The sequence below is a fragment of the Amblyomma americanum genome, chromosome 2 (genome assembly GCF_052857255.1).
Source record: "Amblyomma americanum isolate KBUSLIRL-KWMA chromosome 2, ASM5285725v1, whole genome shotgun sequence".
Classification (NCBI taxonomy): domain Eukaryota; kingdom Metazoa; phylum Arthropoda; class Arachnida; order Ixodida; family Ixodidae; genus Amblyomma; species Amblyomma americanum.
This window is the reverse complement of record NC_135498.1, coordinates 70,103,218-70,128,994: the sequence shown is the minus strand read 5'-3', so window position 1 is coordinate 70,128,994 and position 25,777 is coordinate 70,103,218. Positions and strand designations below refer to the sequence as shown.

The window sequence follows — 25,777 nt, the reverse complement described above, 5'->3', positions numbered from 1 at the left end:
AGCAGCACCAAAGCCACACAGTCATCAAAAGCCAAAATACCATGTCATGCATGACAACCCCGTACACATGCCCTGTTCAAGAAATCTAACCTCATTATCTGTTAAAGCAGTGGAAGGGTCACTAACACATTCTTCCCCTAATCGCATGATATGTCTGGCCTCAATGATTTCCCGGTTGATCTTCAAAGAATGGACATCCAAAATAACTGTCTGTGAAAGAAAAGGATGGCAGTATTTTCACCCTTTACAATGCGTGACCAGATTTGACCCCCTACCAATCTCTAGTGATCTCTCGTGTTCTCGTAACCGAACACTGATACATCATGACAGTTTGATCCACGTACAGTTTGTGACAAAATAGCGGAATTCTTTATATCACACACACTTTACAAGCAGCATAGGCATACTCGTGATTCACCCTACCAGTGTTCCTTTCCCGAACCTTATTCGCTGCTTTGTTCTTAACCATGCTACATACTTTCGACAACTAATTTGGTGCTGAGAAGGCCACACCAACATGGTACCTTCTGGCCACATTTTTCAAATTATGTGACAAGCTATGTACATATGGCAGAACCACAGGTCTTTTAGCTTCTCTCTGTCCAACCCTCTCCTGATCCTGCAAAATTGCGCACTGCTGTTTTGCTTTTTTTCAGCAACTTGTGACACGTTCTTATTGATGACGTGGCTGGGAAACCCTGCGTTCGTTAGCGTTGTTGCTTGTTCATGGAAGCTACGTCGTATGCTATGAAAGCATGATTTTGACAGTACTGACCTCATGCTGGACAGCGATACCATCTTCTACAAGCTTCAAATGATGAGTCCCATAATCAAGCAGCGGCTTAGCACTCTCGAGGAGAACACTGCCAACACACATGATGCGTGCGAAACATCAAGAAGTCCAGAAATCTCAGCTCATTCTCTTGAGACAGCTGAAGCCATACTTTGAGGCCAGACATATCATGCGATCAGGGGAAGAATGTGTCACCGACCCTTCCACTGCATTAACAGATAATGAGGTTAGATTTCTTGAACAGGGCATGTGTACAGGGTTGTCATGCATGACATGGTATTTTGGTTTTTAATGACTGTGTGGCTATGATGCTGCTTGGCTTGGATATATTCAGTGTTTTCCTCAATAAACGTTAGTTACGAGTCAGCGCTCGACTTGTTTGCTCTTCGTCCACCTCTTTAGCGCTGTTTATTCATTATGTCACCGTACCAACCAGCCCGGATGTCTCTTTTATCGCTAACAGGGGCCGGCCGTAAAGAAGGCAAATATCGCCAAGGTATTCAAGCGCGAATCGACAAAGGCAAAAGACAGGAACAACAGCTGTATGTGTCGTCCATGTCTAATATCTTCATTGATTTGTGCCAAAACATGTTCCTCAATAGCTGCATCTAAATGGGACAAGAATCAGCTCTGCTATACAGACACCTCTTGACGTTGGCCGCCGGTCATTGCCGAGTGGTCTGGACCCAGCGGTTCGCTGGTCTGTCGAAACGTCGCTCTCAGTTCAAGAAGCTTCGGTTAGTTAAACTATTACAGTTGCCAATAAGCGCGCAAAGTTGGGGTGGACAACTTCGCGGCCTTCGATGTTACGTTTAAAATTTTTATACCAGAATGTACTACTGTGTGTTAGGACCTAACACCCGTAAACAGCACTCTTGCATTTGCTTTGTTCCCCTTTACTGACGGGCTTCAAATATGCCAATAAACGAAGAAACGCGTTATTCGTTGGCCCGCGGCAATAATGTATTACAATGGCAACAACTGGCAGAGCAAGCATGCAACTATTAGCTGCGCTAATCCGTTGCTGTCGCTTTTCTTTGCGGCACCTGCACTATAATTATAAAGGCACGCCAAGGTTTCAAACATTTTTCTTGAACTAACTAAAGCATACTCATGTGTTAGATAGCTTTACCGACTGTGAGGGGTTCTGGAAGTATTTTTTCACAATGCACAACCTACACCGAAGCATAGAGCACATTTATTTATTTATTATTATTAATAATACTATTATTTATTTGTCTGTGTGGTTGTTTGTTTGTCTATAATATGAAGAGAAATGAACGCATCTGTTTGAATAAACAAAAATGTTTCTTCAATACTCACCCTTTCTCGAGAAATTCGAAGACTGAAAGAAACACGGAACGAGAGTAGAGCGTAAGCAGATGAAGAAAAACGTATTTCTTAAATCATGCACTCTTCACTCGCACTAGTGCTTTGGCAGCGTGGCAAGAACCGCATACGGGTCAAAAAATACAAAGTGAAGATAGAACCGCAAATTTACGCATGTGGTGTCGTAAACACGTATTGCAGTTTCCGAGTTTCACAACTCTGCGAAAGCAATATTGCGACCATATTTTACACTGGATATAAAGAAAAATGGTAAAACCCAGTACACAAGCGCCTCCAACGAATTCGCAAAAAACAATAATCTCAAGTCAGGCTTCTGCAGTGGCCGATACGCATGTAATCCTAGCCAAGCGGCATTGGACAAAAAGAAAATATAAGCGCTAAAACACTAAGTTTTGCAAAAAGTGGCAAAAATGACGGGATTTTTTTTGTCCTCTGGCTGTTTTGTGCTCCATGTTCAATGCATTTATCTCTGTGTTATTAAAAAAGTTGGCGCGTTGCTGAACACTCCTATAAAACAGAAAGGAATTTCTCCTGGCTGCTCTATTGAAACTGAGGAGTTGCCCTAAAATCAATTTTCACAAAGCTTACGCAAGAAGCGTTGAATGTAATAAGCACTGCTGGAAAACAGATCTCTGGTGTTCGAAATTGGGCAGAGATCGGCAAAAAACAATATCATACTAGACGTAAAGTGTGGCCGATTACTCTAGTCGCTCGGCTGAGACCAAGACGGCGCCATAACAAAGTGCAAGCATAGCATCCGCAATAGCCGCTAAACGTGGTTCGCAGAAGCTCTTGAAAGTTGAGTAGCATGCGGTAGGAGGTGCGCTACTTCTCGCAAGCTGTGCTTTGATTTCCGCGCACAACACATAATAGGCATGACCAATAGAATGCCGTCTTCCACGCAATTGGTGAAACTTCAAGCGTAGGATGAACCGTGTCACTCAGCCAAGATACGTTAGAGGGCGCGCAGCACTCCGCTCGGAGAGGTTAAAAAGACGACCCACACTATCCAGCTCATAAGTACGAAAAAACGGACACGTGGAAAGGAAAGCGCGCCACTGATTTTCATGCAGGTGGACGAAAGTCTCACGCCACTGCACAAAACGCTGGTGTTATCGCGTTATGCGGTTTAAAGTTCCAAAGAGGCTCAGGCTATAAGGGACAACGTATTGGAGGGCTCCGGATAATTTCGACAACTTGGAGTTCTTCCACGTACATCTGCACACAAGAGAAATTATAAGACCGCGTACATTAGTGTGTTTAATTATGTGGATATTTACGGCGCTACCAAAATAACAAACTTATTTCTTTTCAACGAAATGAACAGACAAAATAGAGATGTTAGAACCACTCACTAAGTATGAACGGGCATTCCGGGGTTCCCATTCTTCTTTTGCCGTTACTCGCAAGCAATTATCTATGATGGGCAGACCCCGCTTCGTATGTCGAGATTGAGGCTTGCTTGATCAGACGCCGCTGAATAAGTAACGCCTTCCCCTTATTAAGCAGTGCTCGTGGATCTTTACTCAAAGAAGCGGACATATCCTTCCGTGACTCCACGAATCAATTTTTCGCTTCTTGCATTCCACCCCCGCTCCCCCCTCTTGCCTTCCCCGCTGCACGTGCGGCGGCGTGACCGAAGTTATTCCCTGCGCGGCTCGACGGCCGCGGACCAACCCGCAGTTCTCACTGCCTCGCCATCCTGCTTTGCCTGATCGATACGTCGCAGACAGAAATAATGCCGGCTTTCGCAAGCGCGTTAAGCGCGGCGGCAGAGCCGCTTGCGAGCAGACCTGCTAACCCCGTGACCGACATGTGGTCTTCAAGCAAACCGCGTTCCCAATCTGCGTGAATGTAAATTAAAGTTCGAACAATGGCATACCCTTTCTAAATCGACTTGAATTGGAGTTTTGTTTTTGCACTAGAAGAATTCAAAAGATTGGTCTGGAGGTATACATTCTGCTATGACCACGGGGACGTTGACAATAGTTCCAGGTTTGGAAAGTATATTTCAAAACCTATTCACGAATACGTATCAACCAAAAAGGCAGTGATTGCGTCGTCTTCAAACGGCAAGGCACTGGTGTCAGGTATTAAAACACTGAAGAAGGCATACAAGCCTTTTATGTGCAAGCCTCTTTGCAAGTCACCCGCAAGAAGCAATAAAATTTCTTGACGGATAATTAGTAACTGTCAATTTATTTCTTTTATTCTCTGACATCTTTTCCTGCGCCTGCTCTCCATTCTTTTTTCTCTGTAGTTTGTGTAGCGACAGCTTAAGCAGCACAGTGGTTCGGTGGTATTCGGCGCAACCGCACACAGAAAGCGCCCCTGCCGCGGTGGCTCAGTGGTTAGCGTGCTCGGCTTGAGCTGGAGTAGCCAGGCTGGTGGAACCCGACCGCGGCGACAGCATTTCGATGGAGAGGTAAAACGCAGCAGTAACCCGTGTGCTGTGCGATGTCATTGCACATAAAGATCCCCAGGTGGTCGAAATTATTGCGGAGATATCCCATCTTTTCTTTTCGTCGGCGCCTTCTATTTTCGTCAGATACCTACTACGGCACATCTTTCTTCCTGACTTCTTTCACTCCCGCCTTCCTCCCTTCCCTTACGGCGGGGCAAGGGTGTCCACCGAGATAAGTTTGACAGTTACTGCGCCATTTCCTTCCCTCGAAAATCAATTTTCAAAAACAAGTTTTCCCCCTGATTTGACCCAACCCTAGCGGGGTATGCCGGAAACTGCCGGCCACTTGTAACTCCTTCTCCCTATTGCCTCTACTACTCCACTCCTTCTCTCCGTCTTTCCTCGCTCGGTTGTTTGCGGAGCTCTCGTTTAAAGGGCGCTCAAAGTGTTCACTGTGCATTATGTCCACTATGTATGATTTTTGTCCGTTATTCCGTCTGAACGAAAGCTGTTCCGCTGCAGACGTATTAATTAGGAGAGAATCGGAATGCAACCTTTCTTCGCAGGCGTCTGTATTTATTGTGACATTTAAATTATATCATCTTTGCTTCTGATACACGGTATGCGTTTTAACTGGCAGCATCAGAACCTCTAATCGGTGGTCAGAACAAGCTGCGATAAACGACAGAAAGCACATAGCCACATAGGTTCAGAAGAATTTAACGCGTTCGACTTACCCATGTACAGGTTATCGCTATCAGGGTCATCCAAAACCTGTAACAAAGCAGGGTACAAATATAAATATCAAGGGGTGCACGAAAAGACACATATGCGGTAGCAATCGCAAACGGTGACTTTCGCTGCGCACGTTAGCGTAAAATTGAACACCGTTCGCTTTTATGGCGACAAGTGCCTAGAGGTGTGCGGTACTTATTGCCGATGTCGGTAGCGCATTAGAACACTACGAAAAGCAGGTGAAGATGACTGGTGCGACAATTCTATTCATAGCAGTGAAGTTAGCTCTTTGCCTTGGTATACTGACTAACAGGCTGAGGACAGAAATATTTAACCTGCACCACGCTAACGAGAGCCGTTATCCTGTATGCGAAAGTGACTTCATTGTGCAACTACTTATAATAAGCGCGTATTTAACTTGTATTCACGGTTTGGAAGTTCCGTCGAGCTGTACACCTAAATACAATGTACGCCACTTTGCAGTGAAATACTTAGGTGTTCCATTTGTTATTTCTTCCCAGTCTCAAGCAGGCAGTGCTCACTTTCACTACATAACATTTTTGTGTGACCTTTTCGTTGAAGATGTCCGCCTCACTGCATTGTAAAGTGCTGAATACTAATGGCTGCTTTTGGCTAAGCGTTTACGTTAAGTGGTAATCACATAAAAGGTGTCTTAAGTAATTTGAACCTAGGCTTTCAAAATAGCGCGACACTGCAGCTAAAGCAAGCCAGCGATATATTTTAGCGTCTTGTGAGCCTCCCGAGACTGTTTCTTTTTTTTTAAATTCGTCACATTTAGTTTTCTTACTGAATATGAATTAGGAAAAACGTGCAATATTCATTTCAGGACCAAGCGCATTTCTTCAAGCGATGCACGGGTTTCATAAACACCCGATCCAGTTTTCGTAGTAACGTGTATCCTGCGTGGTCTGCGTGTGGCATTTAACTTGATGGCGCGAAATATGAAAAAAAAATAAAACAGGAGAGGACACTTAAGCTCTGCCTAAAGGTATGACGCGATAGCGTTAATGGGTTAGGCTTTCCATTCTGGGCAGTTAGGCACCTTTGACCGCATTTTTATTTTTTTAATTGTTAAAATAATTTATTTTATCAAAATACACTCGATTTTCTTAATAAGCATCATCAAGCATTGTCTTCTCATTCTGAGCATTTTGATACTTTTGAACCTCTTTTTCCTATTTTTTCATTTCTTTAATTAACCAATTCACAACAATGATTTCATTACCTCGCCATCGCCTATCACACACCAATCAGTCACCAATTACTGGAACCACAAATTACCATGATGCAATTCTTTTACGCAACCGTATATTATTTCCGACACGTGGTGCCGACTACTACTACGCCGACGGCTTTGCGACCGAACGAGCTGTATCAAGTTGGAACCGCATGGCGCGTTTTCCGCGAGCGAAAAACGTGACGCGCCGCGAACGCCCGCGTTGCCGCCGACGCGCGAGCACCCGCACCAAAAAAGGGAGCGGCGCTTTCGCGTCGCGTTGCGCCAAAGAGGTTCCGTCGAGATGCGCAGAGAGCAGAACCATCTGGTGGCAAAACCAAAAAAAAATGCCACGTGACTTACCCGAACTCTGATTGGCGGACGCGCCGTGTGAGGCGTTTTTTTCTAGTCCGAGCACCAGCACGCGGCGGCGCGATTTCGTGACGGATCATGTTGGGCACGCGTCAAAATGACGCGCGTGTCCCACAATCCGCGCGTCACTCGCACCTGAAATCGCCCCAAGCTGTTCCGGCTTAAGGCAATCGCGTAAATATCGCGTCTTCGAGCATGCGCTATCATTTTGTTCCTCTCTCAACCGTGTTCTAAGCGAAAGAAAAGCTCGCTGACCGTGAGACTTCGCTCAATTCGACGGGCTGCTGAATGATTAAAGAAAAAGCGCACGCAGCCCTGAACTAGGCTCCTTTCCCGCGTTCTCTTCCTTACGCTTTTGTCTCTGTGATTTCGGAACAGAAGGTGCGTCTGAAAAGGGCTCTCGGTGGCCCTCCTATCACTAATCGCAGAACATGGCGCCCGCTTTCCATATTCCGGACGAAGGTGCTCACGCACATTCAAGAAGATGCTGACAGCTGCGACGGCCGCTCACTCGAAAATACATTTGGCAGCGCTAAAATTTGTTAGCTGAAGGGTTCAAAAGCATGTTGTCTTTTGTTTCATAAAAATGACAATGTCGGCGATAAAAACCTTCAAAAATAGTCGTCTTTTTCTCAGCCCTGTCTAGTGCTTCGCGAAGCGCTCTTGGAGCTAGAATGAATATTATATATTCTCGCATAATTCATCTCAACTGAATAAGTTTTAGTAAAAATTTAAAATACTATGACGAGCCCCACACGACGGCAAAACGTATATGCGTTTGGTATCTTCCAGCTTGAGTGTACCACTGTTTTTTAAAGCTTTGGCTAAAACTACGTCACACAACTAGTAAACTCATATACCAGGCGATTCTTCTCAATCTTTCCATATTTTAATTTTAAAGCCGTGAGATATTCGTATGTCCGCTCTGTGCAGTTGGATTGTACAGCAAACGGGCGCTATTTGCTGATGTTGTTGAATGAAAAGACAATTGTTTAGCTAAAGTATTATAAGAAATTTTCAATTTCCTGTTTTGGAGAGCGAAAATACTTTGCGAAGTATAGGGCTGCGAACATAGCGAACGAGCCAATGTTTTTTCTAACACCTGAAGCGGCATTGCGGCTCCAAATATCGAGATCAAAATTAGGGTCTTTAAAAGCTTGTTGAGTAGGCTTTCGCGCTTTCCTATTTATCAAATTGCGTTTCTGTTCAAGCTACCGTAACCGGAATCACGTCAACTTCTTCTCTATAAAAAGCTCACGAACTGTGTCTCTGTTTCCTGTGTTACAAATTCGAGCGATGCAATTTTATAAATTTTCAACGTAGGAAAAACGACTCAACAAGAGCTTTGGAAAGCTAATTTTGACGCTCGATATTTGAACCACTATGCAGATTCAGAGAAATTAGAAACCGTACTCGCCTACGTTGTTGGCGGCTGAAACTTCGCAGTATAAACTTCCGCTCACAAATAAACATAAAAAATTGGTAATTTGACTGAATCAATGTCTTTCAATTGAACGAGTGGCCTTCCTGTACTGTCACCTGCACTAAGAATACCGACATACGTCTCACGGCTTTTAAAGAAAAATGTGTGGACGTTGAGAAAATCACCGGGTTTATAACTCCATAAGGAAACCCAAGATATCAGATTTGCTCACCTCTACCAGCTTCACGATGTTTGGGTGATTGAGTTTTTTGAGGACGGCTATTTCATGGTATACTTGGTCCAAGGGGTTGCTAGTGCTATTGCTGCGTCCTTTCCGCGGGGGAGGCTGGCGCCCTAGGATAGATCGGGAGAGATTTTGATCAGAAAAAAAAAACTCTAAAAACTCCATCATTAGGTGATGAACGCAGGGAGCAAGTAAGAAAATTTACCAACTGAAGAGAAATGTTTGCCGCTCTATGAGGCTACCAGGAGCCAAGTAAAGATAAACAAGGAGACCGAAACTAAAAACAGAAACGGTGGACACATGCTCTCGGAAAGCATGCTGCAGGGTTTGTATCGAAAAAAAATAGAGGAAATGTGTAGGAATAAGCAAGAAAACGGGTTTGGAGGGAAAACAGTATTCGCTCATCCGGTGTATAAATAGCAGGAATTTCAAGCAAAAAAAGCCAAAAGCTAAGGACGACGGCCTATGCAGGAAAACAGTACACCCAAGTTTCGGCTCCAAGCCGGGACAAATTTTACATCAGTTAAGACCATTGCGAACACTCTAGAAGCGTTCTGAATCCATTTCAGCTCCAGCACACAGAACGGGAACAAGCTGAACACCCCAGCTTATGCATAAATTCAGCGCCTGCCCGTCCGACTGCTGAAATAGCCGCGAACCCTGACAAGAAGGTGGCAAGGAATAGGCAAAGCCGGCATGCCGAATCCAGCAATCCAGCAGCTCCGCGTTGTACGCGACTTCATACCTTCTGCACTTTTTGCTATATCGAGTGCTACTACCTGTATGTATATCTTGCGAGTCTTTGCTGTTTAGGTTTCTGATTCCACCCTGCCCAGTGTTTCTGGCATCAAATAATTTGCTGCTTACGTGTGTATGTTTTGTTCTGCTTGCTATTGTTATAATTTTATTGTGTAATCTCTGTATTTTCAAACCTCCTTTAGCTTCATAACTGTTAATGTTATGTACCCCTGTTTCCCCTCCCCCTCCCTTTATTTTTGTTTGTCAAGCCCCACTCCCCTCAATAATGCCCGCCGGGCCAAGAGGGTAACTGAAATAAATAAAATAAATCAATAAATGTGTGCACATATGCCTGGTTGACTGCTACCTCAGTGCATCGCTCGGTAAAGCTCAGAGTATTGCCAGTTCGTCAGTTATGCAATGATGGACCTTTGAGTTCTGTCATGTTTGCAGAAGAGCAAGTTTATACAAGGCATCGCCAATGTTGACGCGGCGATGGCGCGAGCTTGGCCACTTGGCCATAGCCTGGTGTCCCCGACTCAAGACAGGCTTTTTCCAAACTTGCAGCCCGTCGGCAAGCATACTACTTGCAGACTTGGATTTCCCGGATTGTCTTTATAGTGCGCTTATGCGGCTGATAATTCCTCTTTTTAATTCTGAAATCAGCAATTTTTAAACATGTGGAAGATGCAAACGACGTACTTTGATTCCAACGAGGAATCAAGCGTCCGACAAGCAAAAGTGCGGCGAATTCATTACAAATGCACAACTTGTTGGCAGAGTAATTCCCGTTCTTAACCTTAGTTTTTGAGCCGTATATGCTTCTGAAGTCCACTGCAGTTCGACAACACAATGATGCACTACATTACCATATTGAAGCATTTTCAATGCCCAAAAATTACTAAACTTCGCTAGATTAAGCATAATACGGGAAGCAACGGGAAGTGAATGGGTAAAACTTAACACATAGGAGGAGCCACCGATGCATTAATTTGCGCAGGAATGCTCGAGAAGGAGGGAATTTGAGCTTTATAAACTGTAGGATCATTTTTCTCTCATTCACTGTATTGTACACACTATTGAGAGAGCGCTTATTTTTAATTTTTGTTGCGAATCTGTAGAAGTGTAACTAGCACGCTGAGCACCCACTTCTCTGCAAGAAAAAAGAAGCCGCAGTGCAAATCAAAAAGAACAAACCGCCACTTTATCCGCAGTAATCGTAAGAGACGTTACCGGTGATCGTACGTGACATCGTGCCAGTTAGTAACATTTGCGACTAATTAGGCAGATATAAAGGTTTGCATTTTCTGTTATGTTCTCGGCACTTGTCCTCATTAGCAAAGAAAAAAAGGATAGGAAGATCGAAGCAGGCAGTTTCTGTTATAACCCGTTGCGGTAAAGTTCTAGTCACCAAGCGAGCTTTGTTGAAGTTAAGCTATCTGAGATTGTAAGGAAACTGTCAAGTGTAGGCAATAACGGCAGCATAGGCCAAAAAATATAAGAAAAGCTCTGTTCCCCCTTTTACAACAAGAAACGATCCCAATTGATATGGGAGGTATATTGCCAATGTCGAAGAACTCACCAAACATGCCAGCCCTCTTCAAAAGCTTTTTCTTGGACAAGATCTTCATTGCCTGTGGAAAGAAAGAGGCAAAAAAAGAATATTTCACAAGCAACGGAAATACCATTTATTAAGAATACTCAGCACAAAACGAATAACAATGCTGTTCATAAAAATTTAAGAAAGGGGTAAGTATAACGAAGAGTGGAGAGTGTCTGCATTTAGCCCCGAATAACCAAAACAGTGCTTGCTCCAACTTAGTTTTTTGCTTCTGTCCTCGATACGCCAGGAAACGGATTTGCTGCACGAAATAAATTTTTGTGCCCATTTGTAATTTAACATTTCCCGAAGACACCACCTCTGAAGCTATACGGCTTGCCTAGGAACCTTCATGAAAATGAAGGGCAAGTGCAACCTCATATGTGGCGAAAACTGCAAGAGGTGACCAAGACAACGAGTCCGGAAGGGGGACTGAAACGCTTTCGTGCGAAGCATTTCAGAAAACATCTTCACGAGGCATAACTATCGTGCTGTGATGCGCTGGCGATATTACGTGCAATGCACGAAGCAGCATGAGAACGAGAGAAACTGAAAACCACTGTTTATAAGCCTTTGAGGCTGACTTTAGCGAGTTTTAACAAATTTTCAAAAAGGACGGAATGCAACAGACATGAGTGAAATACAATTCCTCCTCATTGCGTGTTTCTTCTTTGGTTTTATAGTATTTTTTGTCGACAAATGGGCCCCGTATAAGACTTAGGCTCAGAAAAGAGCCAGAGGTTGAGGAGAAAAGTTCGAAGTGCCGATTATGCTCTGCCTGAAACATTACTGTCTGTGCTATTCTAATCAGAGCACGCAGGCTCTCCACCACTTACCCGCAGCTCTAAAAATGTTTTAAAGTGCATTATTTTTTGTTGAAACAATATTTAGTGTGCAATATATTTATTTATTTATTTATATTTTTTGGGTACACGGAAAGGAGCGGCCGCGAAAGAGCTGCTTTGAAGAGCAGCTTGACAAGGCGACCATCCCCGTATTTGACAGTTTTTGACCGGCACAATACAATTTGTTCATTTGAAACGCCTATGTAAGTGGTTATATAATAATTCAATTCAAGTGAAAGGTCGAGAAGAACGCGAAGAATTTCATCAGGCAAATACACGACAATATTACAAATAAACACACTGGGAAAAACAATATTCGCATAAAAGGGCTTGTACTAACTAGAAGGAAAAACTTTCATTAGCAGCGCGGAAGCTAAAAACACATCATCAGTAAGTACGCGAAAAAACGCCGCCTATGCACACAAATCTGGCTTGTTGAAAAGTCGTAAAGCAGAAGGAAAATATTTCTGCTCGTACTAAACGCCTTCGCAAAAGTATATCTTCAGGACAGGAATATTAGGAGGAGTAATCACGGGTCGCAAGGAAAACGACGATCAACTAATGAATTTTACCCAGTCATGATAAGACGATTCCTCGTAGGTACTTACATAATGACTGTCGTCTTCTTCACTGTACGCCAGCTTGACGATTCCGAAAGAGCCCTGAAACCAGAGCAAACACATTGTATAATTAACCTAGACACTCGGTCAAAAAAAGACCCTTTATACAACTTCGATCACCTATCACCAAGAAGACCTAACTTCTACGGGACCGTTGAAAACATTGCGAACACTTCACGAGCGATCTGATTTAAAGCTCATTCACACTAACAGTGAGATAGGCTCGTGGAAACCTCGGTCCTCATGCACACGTTTTCATTTTGCTCAATAAAATACATGCAGGTGGCAGGACTGCTTTTTCATGTTTACATGTGCGCCAGAACAGGACCGAAATGCTGGTGAATTTTATGGACTATAGCAGCTCCTTCATAGATCAACCCAATTCATGGCATTCAAAGGTTCCCTGAGAATACAACCTGTACTTGGCGTTCAGCAATTAAATTCGCACCTCATTATACCGCGAAGCTGTATCGTAGTACCCTCTGCTGTTTCTTCTTTCTTCATTTGCCATTCATGGGAATAAATCTCTTAATCCCTATGGATTCCTGGCACTGTTTTGATCAGTAAGAACTTCTTGAATCAAGCATCGTTGGCAGTAACAGGAAACAGTTTGACCCTACGTGAGTGGTGAATCAACTTTGCTGATGTGACAACTGCATTTCAGAATTTTCTTAATGCTAAGGAAATACTGCGCTAAGCGGGCTCTAAATAACTGAAGATTTAATTGTCCAGTGTAGAAAGCCAGCTGCGCAGAGTTTTGCAAACTAAAACAAAACAGGAGACCTAGTTTCTGTCTGTAAAATATCCTGTAAAATATGCCGCTATTCATTTGCATTGCCTAGAGACCTAAATCCAAGCTTTCACTACAAGGGCGATAATGAATGGCAGCAACATCTAAATGATTGTTTGGAGGCGTTATCGAATTTAAATAATTCTGGCATTGTGCAGGCAACAAGCTGAACTAAAGACCACACTTTCAGTACCTTGAAACACTTTAGTCACGTAAAGCTGTAAGTTGTTGCATAAAAATTAATGTGAATTTTATTTGCGCACCAGATACTGCTCACTCTCAGGCTACGTAAGTTAGTAGCGACAAGGAGCGCGATGCAGAGTCCACGGGCAGATGCCTCGATTTTGTCATCTTCATTTTTAGGAATACATGCACGGCAGCTGTCAAAAACCCTCAGACCTTCCGCTCGAAAAGCTTTTGAACCGTGCAGTGCGGAATGTTTTTCACAGCCAGAGGTCCTCGCTCTTCGAACGCTTGCTTTATTCCTTGTAACTCGAGTCCTTGTGGCCTTCTAAAATTCAAGACGCACGTAAGAAGTGAGCTCTTTATGTACTTTTGACGTAGTATAAAAGGCGGCTCATTTTATTCACAGCCATACAACAGGACCAGTACTCTACGTGAAAAAAAAACGTAGGTTTTTAACGTAGCTAAACCCACTAGACGTCCTAAAGCATCTGTTTAACCTGGTTGGGTCATGGTATTGCTTGGTATTGCTTGGTATGTGTCCGGCGATGATATTAGCCCGGTAGTAATATTAGTTGATGGAGACGATGGTGTGCAATGCACAGCGCGAGATTGTGTAGATTAGGTCGATAGTGGTAGTTTATGAAGACGACGACGTGCAATGCACAGTGCGAGAGTGTGTAGCAGTTTAACAAGACGCGTGGTAGGCTGCAGCCAAAGTGTAAGGTTCTAATGCAGTGACTAGAAAAGCATATCTGTTCGTGCCGCCGCAGGTTCGAGTCCAAGTCCCGGCATTATTTGTTTTATTTATTTATCCCTGGTTTAGCCAAGGTCACCCTCAAGGCCAAGCTTCACTCAAACTCGGTAAGCCAGTTCGACCTCGTGAAGTAGTGCTTTTTCACCAAAACGCACAGTCCATGAGACAACAGAAATGCTGGGCAGGGTCTCACCTGCCCGATCTCCTCCTTGAGCCTGTACTGGTTGAGCTGCGTGTAGCCCTTATGGGCCTCGATGGAGACCCTGCGGGACTCGCGGATGTTGCGGCCCAGCCTGGGCGACGAAGAGGGGGAGCTGAACGGAGAGTACGGCAGTGCCGGGTACAGTGCGCGCTCTGGTCCGGGGCCCACCAGGTGAGAGTCCTGCGTAAGCAGGACTTGTGAACTCGGGGCTTTCTTCTCTTGCACGCGCGCTATGAAAGTTTCATATAGCTAACTTAATTGAATTATACAGGAATGAGTTCTACTTATCAGAAGCGCCAAAGCAGCTAATGCTCTGTTCACTTCTATGTCTTCAACCACTTCCACTCTGGCCACAAATTCCTTTCAAGGAACCTGCAGGATGGTCATATTTGCATATTGCGCCGCAGCAGACAGTAGTTCTGGCGTCAAAAGAAGTTACTCGGAAGCCGTGTACTCTGTCGAGTTGCCCTTTTCCAGCGGTGGTGTCACACGTGTGTGAGAATGGCTTCCAATATCCACAACGACACCCACTTATTCTCAGAATCCAAAGTGAGGGTTATACCAGCCTAAGGTTTTCAACGTAATGGACGAAAGACACCGCTGAAAAATGCAGTCGCATCTCTGCCTCAAAATGCTATTTGGAACTATTAAAACAATAAAAATATCCTATTGGAACTTGATTTTGGAGGAACCGTAGAGTGGGACGTTCTGCAGGCCACCACATGTAAGGAAACATGCTGCCTTCATCATCTCTTGTAGAGTAGTACATATTCTTGCTATACGATTTCAGTTTCAGCCAGTGGCACCGCCTAAACACGCGCGATGTTTCGTTAGGCCCACAGAAGCCTTCGCTCACGGTGTGATGGATGACAGTTGCTCATTGTTGAAGGAAATGAACTTATATCCGGATATGTACTCTCCGACACCACAAAAACAAATTGTCCGTGCTTCTAGAAGCATAGACGATTGAATGCAGGCAGCAAATTTGTCCAAGCGTTGAGATGCTCGGGAAAAAAGTCATACGCGGTTGTATTTTTAGTCCGGCAGCCGGAGACCTCACGTACAAAGTACAAAGAGGAGAGTGCGGAATCAGATAAAACACAAAAAATGAAGATAAGATTCGAGATATTTCCCTCAGACAGACAACAAAGAGCTACGCCGGCCTGAATGCGGTGAAGCGTTTTGATTTTAATGAGTAGTAACGTTGAGGGCGTCTTCGTATTTTTTAAGTACTGCTTTCCGTCGCACTAAGTAGATTCACAGAAGAGGCCCGCTCTTTGAAAGCAGATTTCAGTACTCTTCATAAGTGGCCTGCTGAAGGCATTCCCTAGGTGAAGACGACCTTACACCTTTTGCGAAATCCGCCTTAGGTCTTCACCAGGCTTTTCCTCGGAGAGACAGTTAATGCACTGAGACTGATCACAGTATGCTAAGCTTATTTGTAAGTTGAAGCCCACAGCGCGTGGCCACGGCTTTCCAGTTTTGACACGTGCCTGATGGAACGAGCCCTTGAAGGAATCCACAATTTATCTTATAGCGCGTGAACACAATTGAGTTGTGTACATAGATATCAATAATTGGTGTCTATCCTCTGCCGCAACCTGGTTCCCCATGGCGGCCCCTGCGCTGCTCAGTGGACCTTAGTATTTGCTAATAAATTACAAGAGCAGGTGCGCAAGTGATGTTCCATTGTATGAAATCAGCATGCTCTATGCGTGTTATTAGAGCCGCGGAGTGTCTCCGGCGCCACCTCAGTACGTTTGTAGATTCACGCAGCTGCACAAGCGCACTACATTTGACATCAATTTGTAGCTCTGTTTACCCGAATGTGTCGATACGTGTTCGGGGGTACAGTGACCAATATATCAGGACATTTAATTAAATTCAAATCTACAATTTTATTCTGCTCGTTGTAGGAGAATTATTAGCTAAACGAAAGCCTGAAGCTCCGAAAACACCGAGTCAAACACGAGACACACATATAATTAGATTCGCGGTAAGTGTGAGATTCTTTTTCGTCCCTCTCTCAATTGCGGTAAACATTAGCCACATCGAATTAAATTGCCAAAACACACGCTTTCCTTCAGTCCTATGAACTAAAAAGCTTCTTTGTAGTTTCTGGCTACAGAAAAAGAAAATCGCCACAGTGCTTTTGCTTTCCCCACCTGGGACATGGAGTAGGTGATGCGCGGAAGGCGGCGCCTTCGCTGCAGGTCTCCGGCGCCGGCAGCCTCGGGGGGCGGGCTGTCGGGCGGCGGACGCTGCGGCGACGGCGACCGCTGCAGCCGCGGCGACGGCAGGAATTCCGGCGGGACCAGCTCGGGCGCAGCCAGGAACGGACTCGACACGCGCCGGCATGGCGACAGCGACAGCCTGAAGGGCAGGGAAGAGGCGACGCAACCAGGAAGGTGACGCTGGCGCCGTTTCGCAAGTTGCTGCCGGTTAAGTGAATGCTATACGTGGCGCTGATAATGTGAACTCTGAAAGCGGCCAGCTTGCTAGGCATGTTTGTAGATAGACAACAATGCGTTTTGAGCGGCTGAGCACGCACCCGTTTATTGCAGCAAGACTGGCCTCACTATAATAGCTCTCCGGCTGTAGGCTTATTCTCTCTTCACCTTCATTTCTGAAGATTAGTTTACCCATCGCAACATTTTGGAAGAAAATCACTGGAAAGGGGCTATGGGGCGACAGCCAAGACGTGTGCTGATTGTAATTCCACCTTGTTTTGAGGGAACCAGTATCTAAAGATTTGTAATTATGCAGCTAATCTCTACTCGTTACCTCCGTCATCGCGGCACGTGCAAGTTCTTCAGCGTAACACAGCTAAGCCTTCTTTTTATTTTTCCTACAGTTTGTAGTGCACATTGAATAAGCGCCGACTATAGGGCAGGACATCGCACCTTTCGATGTCCTCTGCCGCGGACGACACAGCGCCACTGCTGCCCTCGTCGGGAGTCGAGGCAGCCGAAGAGGAGGAAGTGGAGAAGCGGGGCTCCCGCCTCTGCGCCGGCATGGCTTCGCAGACGGGGTCCTCGCCCGGACCTTCCCACGGGTAGCGCCGCTGAAGCTGCGCCGTGGGCGAGCCGCTGCTCAGGCGGCCCAGGCAGAGGCCGTCCAGGATCTCGGCGCAGCAGTGGGGTGGTGAACCGGCCGTCGCCATGTTGGGGGCCTTGCTGCGCATAGGCTCGTCATCGCTGCAGTCTTCGACGCACGGAGGCCTGCGAAGCCACACCATACATCACGTAAATTGAAGAACGACATCCATATGACCTAAACAGAGGGCGCATTGCTTATAACTGACATCTGTCTTTTACGGAATTGTTTTCTACAAACGCGTTAGTTCTACAACCTGAGTGCTTCTAGAAGTTAGTGGACACTCACTGTGCTCCCATGTAGTCGCATTTTCAAGAATAATGCGCCAAAGGGGACACTGAGCAACATTTCAAGTTGTTGATTGCTCCATCTACATTAGTGTCCTGCTCCCAGCGAGTGAAGAACTGCAAAGTGTCTCGCACTTCGCCGCAAACATAAATTCAGAGAATACAGGCCGATCTTGCTCTCGACAACACAAAACAGAAATGAATGCGGGTTGAGGTGGAGCCTCGCTCCGCTAGCTAACGTTGAAACAAGAGCACTTGTCTTGATACGCATGTCATGGTGTTTGCTAGTAGACTAAGACCCCCCGTCGACTTTATTTTGCGATGTCATGAGCATATATTTGTAATGTTTGTTGAAATATGTCTTCTCCCTTACCCAAATATGCGTCACAGGTGATTGCTGTATGTTTCGGCGGACATGGAGACCCTCAGCATAGAGCATGTATAAAGAACTGTTGGATGTAAAATATATTTAAGGCGGAAGCGTTAAGGCTTCCGTTAAGCAGAAAACCCGGCTTCGGAGTTGGCATTCGAGAAAACTCGAATTGGTAAAAGGCGTCGAACGTAACAACCACATGACCTCGTAATGGTAATTCAAACTCCCAACAACGATCACACAGTACAACACTGATGACGTCACTACACAATTTCTCATTCGTCTACAGGGCCATGACATCATTCCCCAGAAAGGAAAGATCGGGCACACACTTAATGAAGCTGGTTTGAAACGCGATGAGCGGCGACGGCGAGCGAACACGTCCGCTCTGGCCGAGTGCCTCGAACACTCCACTCTCCGCATGTCACGCTACCTCGTATTCTTTTCAAGAATATTTCTTTCACTCCATCCTTTATCGCTTCCCTCACGGAGCGGTGCGGGTATCCACAGAGATGTGTGAGACAGTTACTGCACCATTTCTTTTCCTGAAAAAACAATTTAAGCGCTAGTCCATGTTGTGGTGCTTCACGCTGAAAAGAAAATTGGTCAAGTCGGGAGCCCTACCCTTAGATCACTAGTGAACGTTCGTTCGGCTTGGTCAAAGAGAGGCCTTGTGTCTCTTGCAGAAAATAAGTTAAAAGCAGCAAAAATATAAAAATTATAAATTTAAAAAATAATAAAAACAAAAGAGTTTTCTTGCCAGAGCAGTAAGCTGCAAAGAGATAGCGCGAAAAAGACAGGGACCCAGAAAGACGACACCACACAGCGCTATTCAGAAGAGCAGACACTTGGGCCTGTTGGTTCATTTCAAAGGTAGAAAACGTAGCGCTAAAAATACGGACACAGAAAGCCGACACCACACAGCGCTAATCCCGAAGGGTAGACACTTGGGCTTGTTGGTTCATTTCAAGGGTAGAAAGCGTAGCGCAAAAAAGACAGGGACACAGAAAGACGACCCCACACAGCGCTTTCTGTGTCCCAGTCTTTTTTGTGCTACGCTTTCTACCCTTGGAATGAACCAACAAGCACAAGTGTCTACCCTTCTGCACAGAGGTCCCCAGGCTACTAAAGGGACCCACTCGCTGTCGCGTCATACATTTAAAGAAGAGGTTAAGTGTCCCCAGAATTTTGGCATGCCCATGGGAACAACCAGACTTGAGAAAGATAAGGAAATCTTAAAACGGGTCTAGTTAGTTCATATTTTTATTAGTGTTGTTCGTTCGAATGGGTAGCTATTAATGAAGTTAAAATTGAGAAATATATTTTGTTTAATGCTGACATGCCAAACTTTCGTTCATGTCTGCAGAGTATATAATCAACTAGGCAGCGAGCACGGCTGACTTTGATTTCGTTTAGGCTGAACACCTTTGCTAAGCGCTGTGCTAAGCACCAACAGCTACGACGAACACCATCTGTGAGTCACCCATTGGAGCTTGTATGGAGGGTACGCATTTTAGTACGTAAAATAGGTGACACCGAAGAAAGCGCTTAGTGCTCTTGTTTGCAACGCTGTAGTGGGTGCTCCCCGCCTCAGACATAATACGGCCTCATAAAGAGAAATGTTTGCTCTCAAGATTTATAGGAATGGTTGCATTCATTCATTCCATACGCCCACAGTGTCATCATGATAACTCTTTTCCTCTTCCCCTTCCCCATTCCAAAGTAGCTGGCCAGATAAAGACCCTCTTCGTCGACCTCTCTTCCTATATCTCCAAATCAGGCTCACTCTCTGCTGTACTGGAAATAAGAACTTTGAGGAAAGTTGCTGAGTAAAAATTGAAATATAATCGAGGAATACCTACGAAGCCAGAAAAATGCACCAACAGGCGTCGTATGTCATCACGAGAGAGTCTTGACGGACAAGAAAAGAAAGAAACTAGAACTTCCCCGACCATGAAGCTGTTAAATTTTCACTCAGCACTGGTTTCGTAACCCAAACAGGTGGAAAGTGTAACGCGTATACTTCTAAAACGTGTATTAGAGACAGAGAGATGTTTTAAAGAATGGACTGGTCAAGTGCTCGCTGGAGCCGAAATGCTCGCTATTTTGAAACTTCCTTGAGGACATCAGAAGGAATTTTCTTGCTCCATGCATTTAGGGTCTTCATCGATTGTGGTTTTTTTTCTTGAGCAACCGCATCGGTGCTATACTGGGCCGGAGGACGCGGGCTCCGTCACGGCTGCGGCGGCACTGCTCGATGGAGGTGGAACGGAAACGGACGGGCCTATATGATGTGCGGTATTAGCGCACGTTAAAGAACTGCAAGTAGTGTATATTTACCCATAGCTGTTTATTACCGCGTCACCAAAGTGCGTACGTCATTTCGGGACGTTAAATGTCACATTTGATCAATTCTTTCTTCTCTTCATCACTGCCTCTAACGGGTAAGACGCTGCCACAACCTAAATGAGAACATAAAGAGAAACACTCACTTAGATAAGCAGAGCAAGGCATCATTTTATTACATTATGTAACACGCATTATGTAACACGACTACAGGCAATTTCGTGGGTGCCTCTAGAAGGGCATCTCCCGAGCAGCGGGTTATGAAACAAAAGAGACACGTATAATATTACGCTGACAGGGCGATATTTTCATGCCCAAGATAATAGAGGGATGCTAAGGTAGGAGATAACGCCTGAGGATGGGAAAAAAAGCCGGAGAAATAATCTGAACGAAAACAATATTTCTCTTTCCTGTGCACGGCATTAAGTCCACATTCGTTCTTTATTATCATTTATACTTGTAAGAATCGACAGCCTTAGACAGTTGTTGATGAAAAACTGCCGCTGAGCTGCGTGCAATCAAGGTCGAATTGCTAGCTCCGGTTATGGGGTCCATAATAAAGCAAAGTGCGACGTTAGGCCGACAGAAAGCAAAAATTTGAGTGCCTCGTCTTTTTGCCGCCGTTCAAAAATATTTTATCCAGCGTTTTTAAGTGACTTTTTTCGCCCTTTAAAGATCTTCAGCACCCTCATTACGAAAACAGGCACTACTTCGTCAGACCACTGCACATCTTGTCATTGTCACAGTGGTGCTGGAAAGGTGCTAGGACCTGAATGAAACAAAAGCACTTTAACTCCAATCATCACAGTGTCAAATGAAAAAAAAAAGATGGCACCACTACTGTATTGTTAAACTGACAAGCATTAATTCCCATATAAATATGGTCTATAGACAGTCTATAGACGTCTTATAGACTCTATTGCATTCCTATAGATATTTCTGTTTGTCTATGCATAGTCTATAGACTGTCTATAGACAAAACTATACTGTAAGTGTATGGCCATATTTTCTATAGACTTCCTTAGGATTTGTATTGCCTATAGACTCTTCTCTAGAGTTCGTTCATAGAGAATCTATAAACTTTATACACAGAAGTCTATGGACAGTCTATGGACTATCTAAAGAAGTTTTTCAAGGGTCGGGCGCAGACCCCACCACTTATACGGAGTCAAACATGTAATTAAAAACGGGATGAGGGTTCATAATTTAAGAGACGCTTACGCATGCAGTATTAAAACGGGATTTAAAATTGCCGTAGGTAAGCAAGTATTACAATGACGCTATCAGCAAACTACAGCATTCATGGCTGCAGAATTCATTAAGGGTGGTAGTGGCATAGAGAGAAGTGCGATGCAAGCAGGGTGCTATATTCAACCCACTCTGACACGTCTGTCGCATTCCTGCGCTTTCACCTTGACACTCAGGGCAGCAATTAAGGCCACCGTAATTGACGTATATATCCACGCATTCCGCGTGGTTGCATGAGACAGTCCACAAATCAAAGACTTCATGCTGCCCATAGGACTCGCAGAGGACGCAATTGCCGCAAGTTTCATGCCAGTCGGGATTATGCAGTCTCCCTCCACGGCTAGCGCTCATTACTAAGCTTCCAAGCTGGACTTAGCGCCGCATTCAATCAGCAACTGCGCATGCAGGGAGGCCACAGCGAAAAGCCATAGGAAGGAACTAAAATACTTCTTCTGGGCTGTTTTAAATACACAAGGACGAATCCCATTGTGAATACAACCAAAGACTAAGCAAGAGTGAATGCGGTCGTACAAGTAGAGGTGAAGGGATTAAAGCTATCCCGGGATTAAATCGGTGCGTATGGAGAGATTCAAGCTCATAGGCGCTGTCACACTGACTTCGACATTCTTAATCCCCCGCTGGCAACATTAAATAGGGAGTTACTTATATGCACTTCGGGTGAAACTGTTTCCAGTTTTCGCACTTTAATAGCGTTTTGCGCCACTGCCCAACAGCGTGGCGTGCACTTTCATAAAAGCTGTAAAGCCGTAAGGATAGAATACAGTACGTAGTAAAACTCTGCTAAGCTCAGACAGCATCCAACGACGCGGCTGGTGAAAGCAAAAGCAAAAACGCCTGCTACTCGAAACTCGAAAGAGGACAACAAGCAGGATTACGTTGGAAATTAAGTCAATACGTGCTTAAAAAAAAGACTAACAGGGGCGAAAAAGTAGCAACAAAACTAAATTGCTCCCCAGACAGCGCCGCCGTCAGGGACAATCCGTAGCTGTCCGCCGAGAAAGTAGCGCAATATCGAGTGGTAGCAGTTGGCTTACGCGGTGATAGCTCGAGTGCTTTGCGAGACAGGCGCTTCATCAGGGTAGACGGGCTAAATTATTTAGCAGCCCCACAAAAATCTGACAAGAGCTTCTTTTAGAGATCTACTGCGCATAGTTTTTAGGACGTAGCTACTTTTCTGTTCGACGGCAGTCAATAATATTACGTTGGCTTCTTTTCCATGGCAGGGACAACAGTGCGCGATGAAGCACGTCATTAATGTTTGTATGCGGATCCCGAAAAAGAGAAGACTGCACTTAGATGAGTGAGCGGCGGCTTCGTTTTTATGGAGGAAAAACGCTAAGGCGCCCGCGTGCTGTGCGATGTCAGTGCACGTTAAAGATCCCCAGGTGGTCGAAATTATTCCGGAGCCCTCCACTACGGCACCTCTTTCATCTTTCACTCCCTCCTTTATCCCTTCCCTTACGGCGCGGTTCAGGTGTCCAACGATATATGAGACAGATACTGCGCCATTTCCTTTCCCCCAAAAAACCAATTATTATTAGATGAGTTCCAAGAAAAAAGCGTGCATAAATTGGATTTCTCAGGACGCACTGTGTCCTCAGTGTTTTTCAGTGTGGCTGTGTTTTTGAGGAGCCGTATTTAGAACCTTACATTCGCAGCGAGCCATAAATATATAGAACGCTCATTTCTGCTTAAGATTTTTTCGCCTTACCAGACTGCAACCTTACACAAAGCACACTATGCACGCCAAATGCCACCCGCTTATAATGAGGCGCATCGAATGGTGAGCATACAAGAAATAAAAAAGTACACAGGTTTTATGAGCTTGAGTTGGCAGCTTAACAATACTAACTTGCCTTCACAGCGAGAAGACAGCATTTTTTCCCAGGTTTTGAAAAGTGTGACTGTGACAGCATAGTCAGGGAACTGCCCGCTTACTACGCTACCTAGTGAACCGTTTCAAAAGAGCTCTGCGGATTATCCTCTCTCTCTCTCTCTCTCTATTGGCCCGGTAATAGACAAATCCCGCCATCGGCGTATACCAAGACGCCAGGTTCTCCTCGCTCCTGGCTCTTCGTGATTGATGGCGTCCTTCATCACCTCATATTCACAATGCACGCGTCGCCTGGCACTTCAGTTTGTTGGTATAGTTTTTGCTCCCTTCAAAGCGACACATAGGAACGGCTGTCCCTTGGGTCCTCTGGCGCAAGGAACAGCCTTTAATAACACTCGCCTGGACGCAAGAGACCGAAGGAGCCTCTTGGGAACACAGAATCCGGAGCCCAAGCTCCGTGCAAGTGTGGTGGAAAGCTTTCGAAAGCCCGTCCCTCCCAGCAACCAGGATACTGCACCATTGTCTTGTACACGCAAAAGCCAAATTCGGCTGTGGCGGCCAAGTTAATCAAGCCAGCTTCATTTCGCGCAATGCTCTTCCCGGGTAATGCAAGAAATGCCTACATCGAGTACCGTTCTTACGTTTGACCAGTGGTACGTGCGTGTGTGTGGGGGGGGGGGGGGGGGCGGTATGTGTGCGTGTGTGAGTGGGTAGCGCAAACGATGACTTCATTTACGGCAGAGGAAGAGTCGGAAGAGAAATTAGTTGCACAGAAATGAAAGCATCCAGCATGACTAACACGACACGTTAAAACACCAGCTGTTAACGCAAATGGCTAAGTACATATAATCTACTAACGCATGCCCCCCTTACTTATAATTTGATCAGGTGAAGAACTAACTCCAGATGACTCTGGACCAGTAGAAAGTACACGTTTCAGTGTGTTGTCTAGTCACGTGTGCTAACCATCAGCTCCGCTTTGAGTTCTTTTTGTTTACTCCCGCGACAGCATGCTAGAGATTAACCAAGGTGACGCTATCAAGTGTTTGCAGTTCTTCTTTCTCTCTGTCTTTGTGGCGACAGCTGCCAGGCATGTCACCGTATAAAGGGACAAGGTACCGCAATCTACCCTGCCTGGTCGCTGGCCTACACAGGTTGGGCGGTCAAGGTCGTTCGCCGGGAGCAACGCAGGCATTGGATGATTTCCCATGGGTGTGGGACTGTGGTCCGTATTCAGGATGGTTGCGCAGGGGGGACTGTGGTCCGTATTCAGGATGGTTGCGCAGGGGGAACAGATTAGATTATGTTTACTGCTTATTTTTTACACGTGCAGTTGAGGCCACCGCGTAGCAGAATTTACTGTAAGCAATTCTCAGTGGTTTATTCAAAGACAAAATGAAATCTGCTATAACATAATCAGCTAAAGCGTCCACTAAGACATAAACAGCAACGTAGCCAAACCCGCTATTTTAGATAACAGTAATGCAGAAAATGCAATGCCGATGGTCGTACTGCACTTATTCGCATGAACTTATCCACAGAAAACACCAAAGAATCTTCATTCTTTTCTGACGAAAAGGTTAACTGGCATAAGAAAAGAGTCATCCCGAAGTCTTCACAATTAGTGGCATCGTTACGAACAGCCTTCCTATTTTGTCCATCTGCGAAAAGTTTGATGTGTCTGATAAACTGCTTTTGCTGTGTCCGCGGGGAAATCATGCGCTCGCCACGCCCACGATTTGTTGCAACGCAGGAAGCCGCTGAAGTCCTTGTGCTCCACACACAACAAAAACGATTCAGTAAAAACGTCCTCGCTGCGCTAAAAACGAGAGACAACCAAAAATCTCGCACATCGTAGTCAGATAAAAGGCGGCCCACCAAGGCGAAAGAACATAAAATTGTGAACTCAACGGAAACATGAACCGAATGACGTTATGAACACGTTATGGACGTTATGAAGCAATAGTAACAAGATGTTCTCAGTAGGAAGGAAGCCTACAACAAAGGATGAGGCTACCAAGAGAAAGAAATCTCTAGCGCATAAGGGGGACGATGAGTAATGTTTGGTTTATTTCGGTTTATGAGGGTTTACCGTCCCAAACCGTCTCAGACTATGAGGGACTTCGTAGTAAAGGGCTCCGGAAATTTCGACCGTCTGGGGTTCTTTAACGTGCGCTGACATCGCACAGTGCACGGGCCTCTAGCATTTCGCCTTCTTCGAAATTCGATCACCCCGGCAGGGATCGAACCCGCGTCTTTTGGGTCAGCTGCCGAGCGCC

The 25,777-nt window shown here is 45.2% G+C and overlaps 1 protein-coding gene across 3 annotated transcripts in view; it reads right to left on the bottom strand.

Moving 5' to 3' along the window:
• Nucleotides 1-25,777, bottom strand: part of LOC144121378 (calcium/calmodulin-dependent protein kinase kinase 1) — a 220,759-nt gene that overhangs the window by 31,331 nt on the left and 163,651 nt on the right. For all 3 annotated transcript variants that reach the window (XR_013312609.1, XM_077654573.1, XM_077654574.1), the window contains exons 3-10: nt 17,197-17,514; nt 16,459-16,666; nt 14,285-14,473; nt 12,350-12,403; nt 10,879-10,930; nt 8,547-8,668; nt 5,285-5,321; nt 2,117-2,138 (exon numbers count right to left, since the gene is read on the bottom strand). Coding sequence is in view for 2 of the 3 variants with exons in the window: in XM_077654573.1 (XP_077510699.1) it covers nt 2,117-2,138; nt 5,285-5,321; nt 8,547-8,668; nt 10,879-10,930; nt 12,350-12,403; nt 14,285-14,473; nt 16,459-16,666; nt 17,197-17,514 (1,002 nt within the window). In the remaining variant the exon portion in view is untranslated. The remainder of the gene's footprint in view (nt 1-2,116; nt 2,139-5,284; nt 5,322-8,546; nt 8,669-10,878; nt 10,931-12,349; nt 12,404-14,284; nt 14,474-16,458; nt 16,667-17,196; nt 17,515-25,777) is intronic.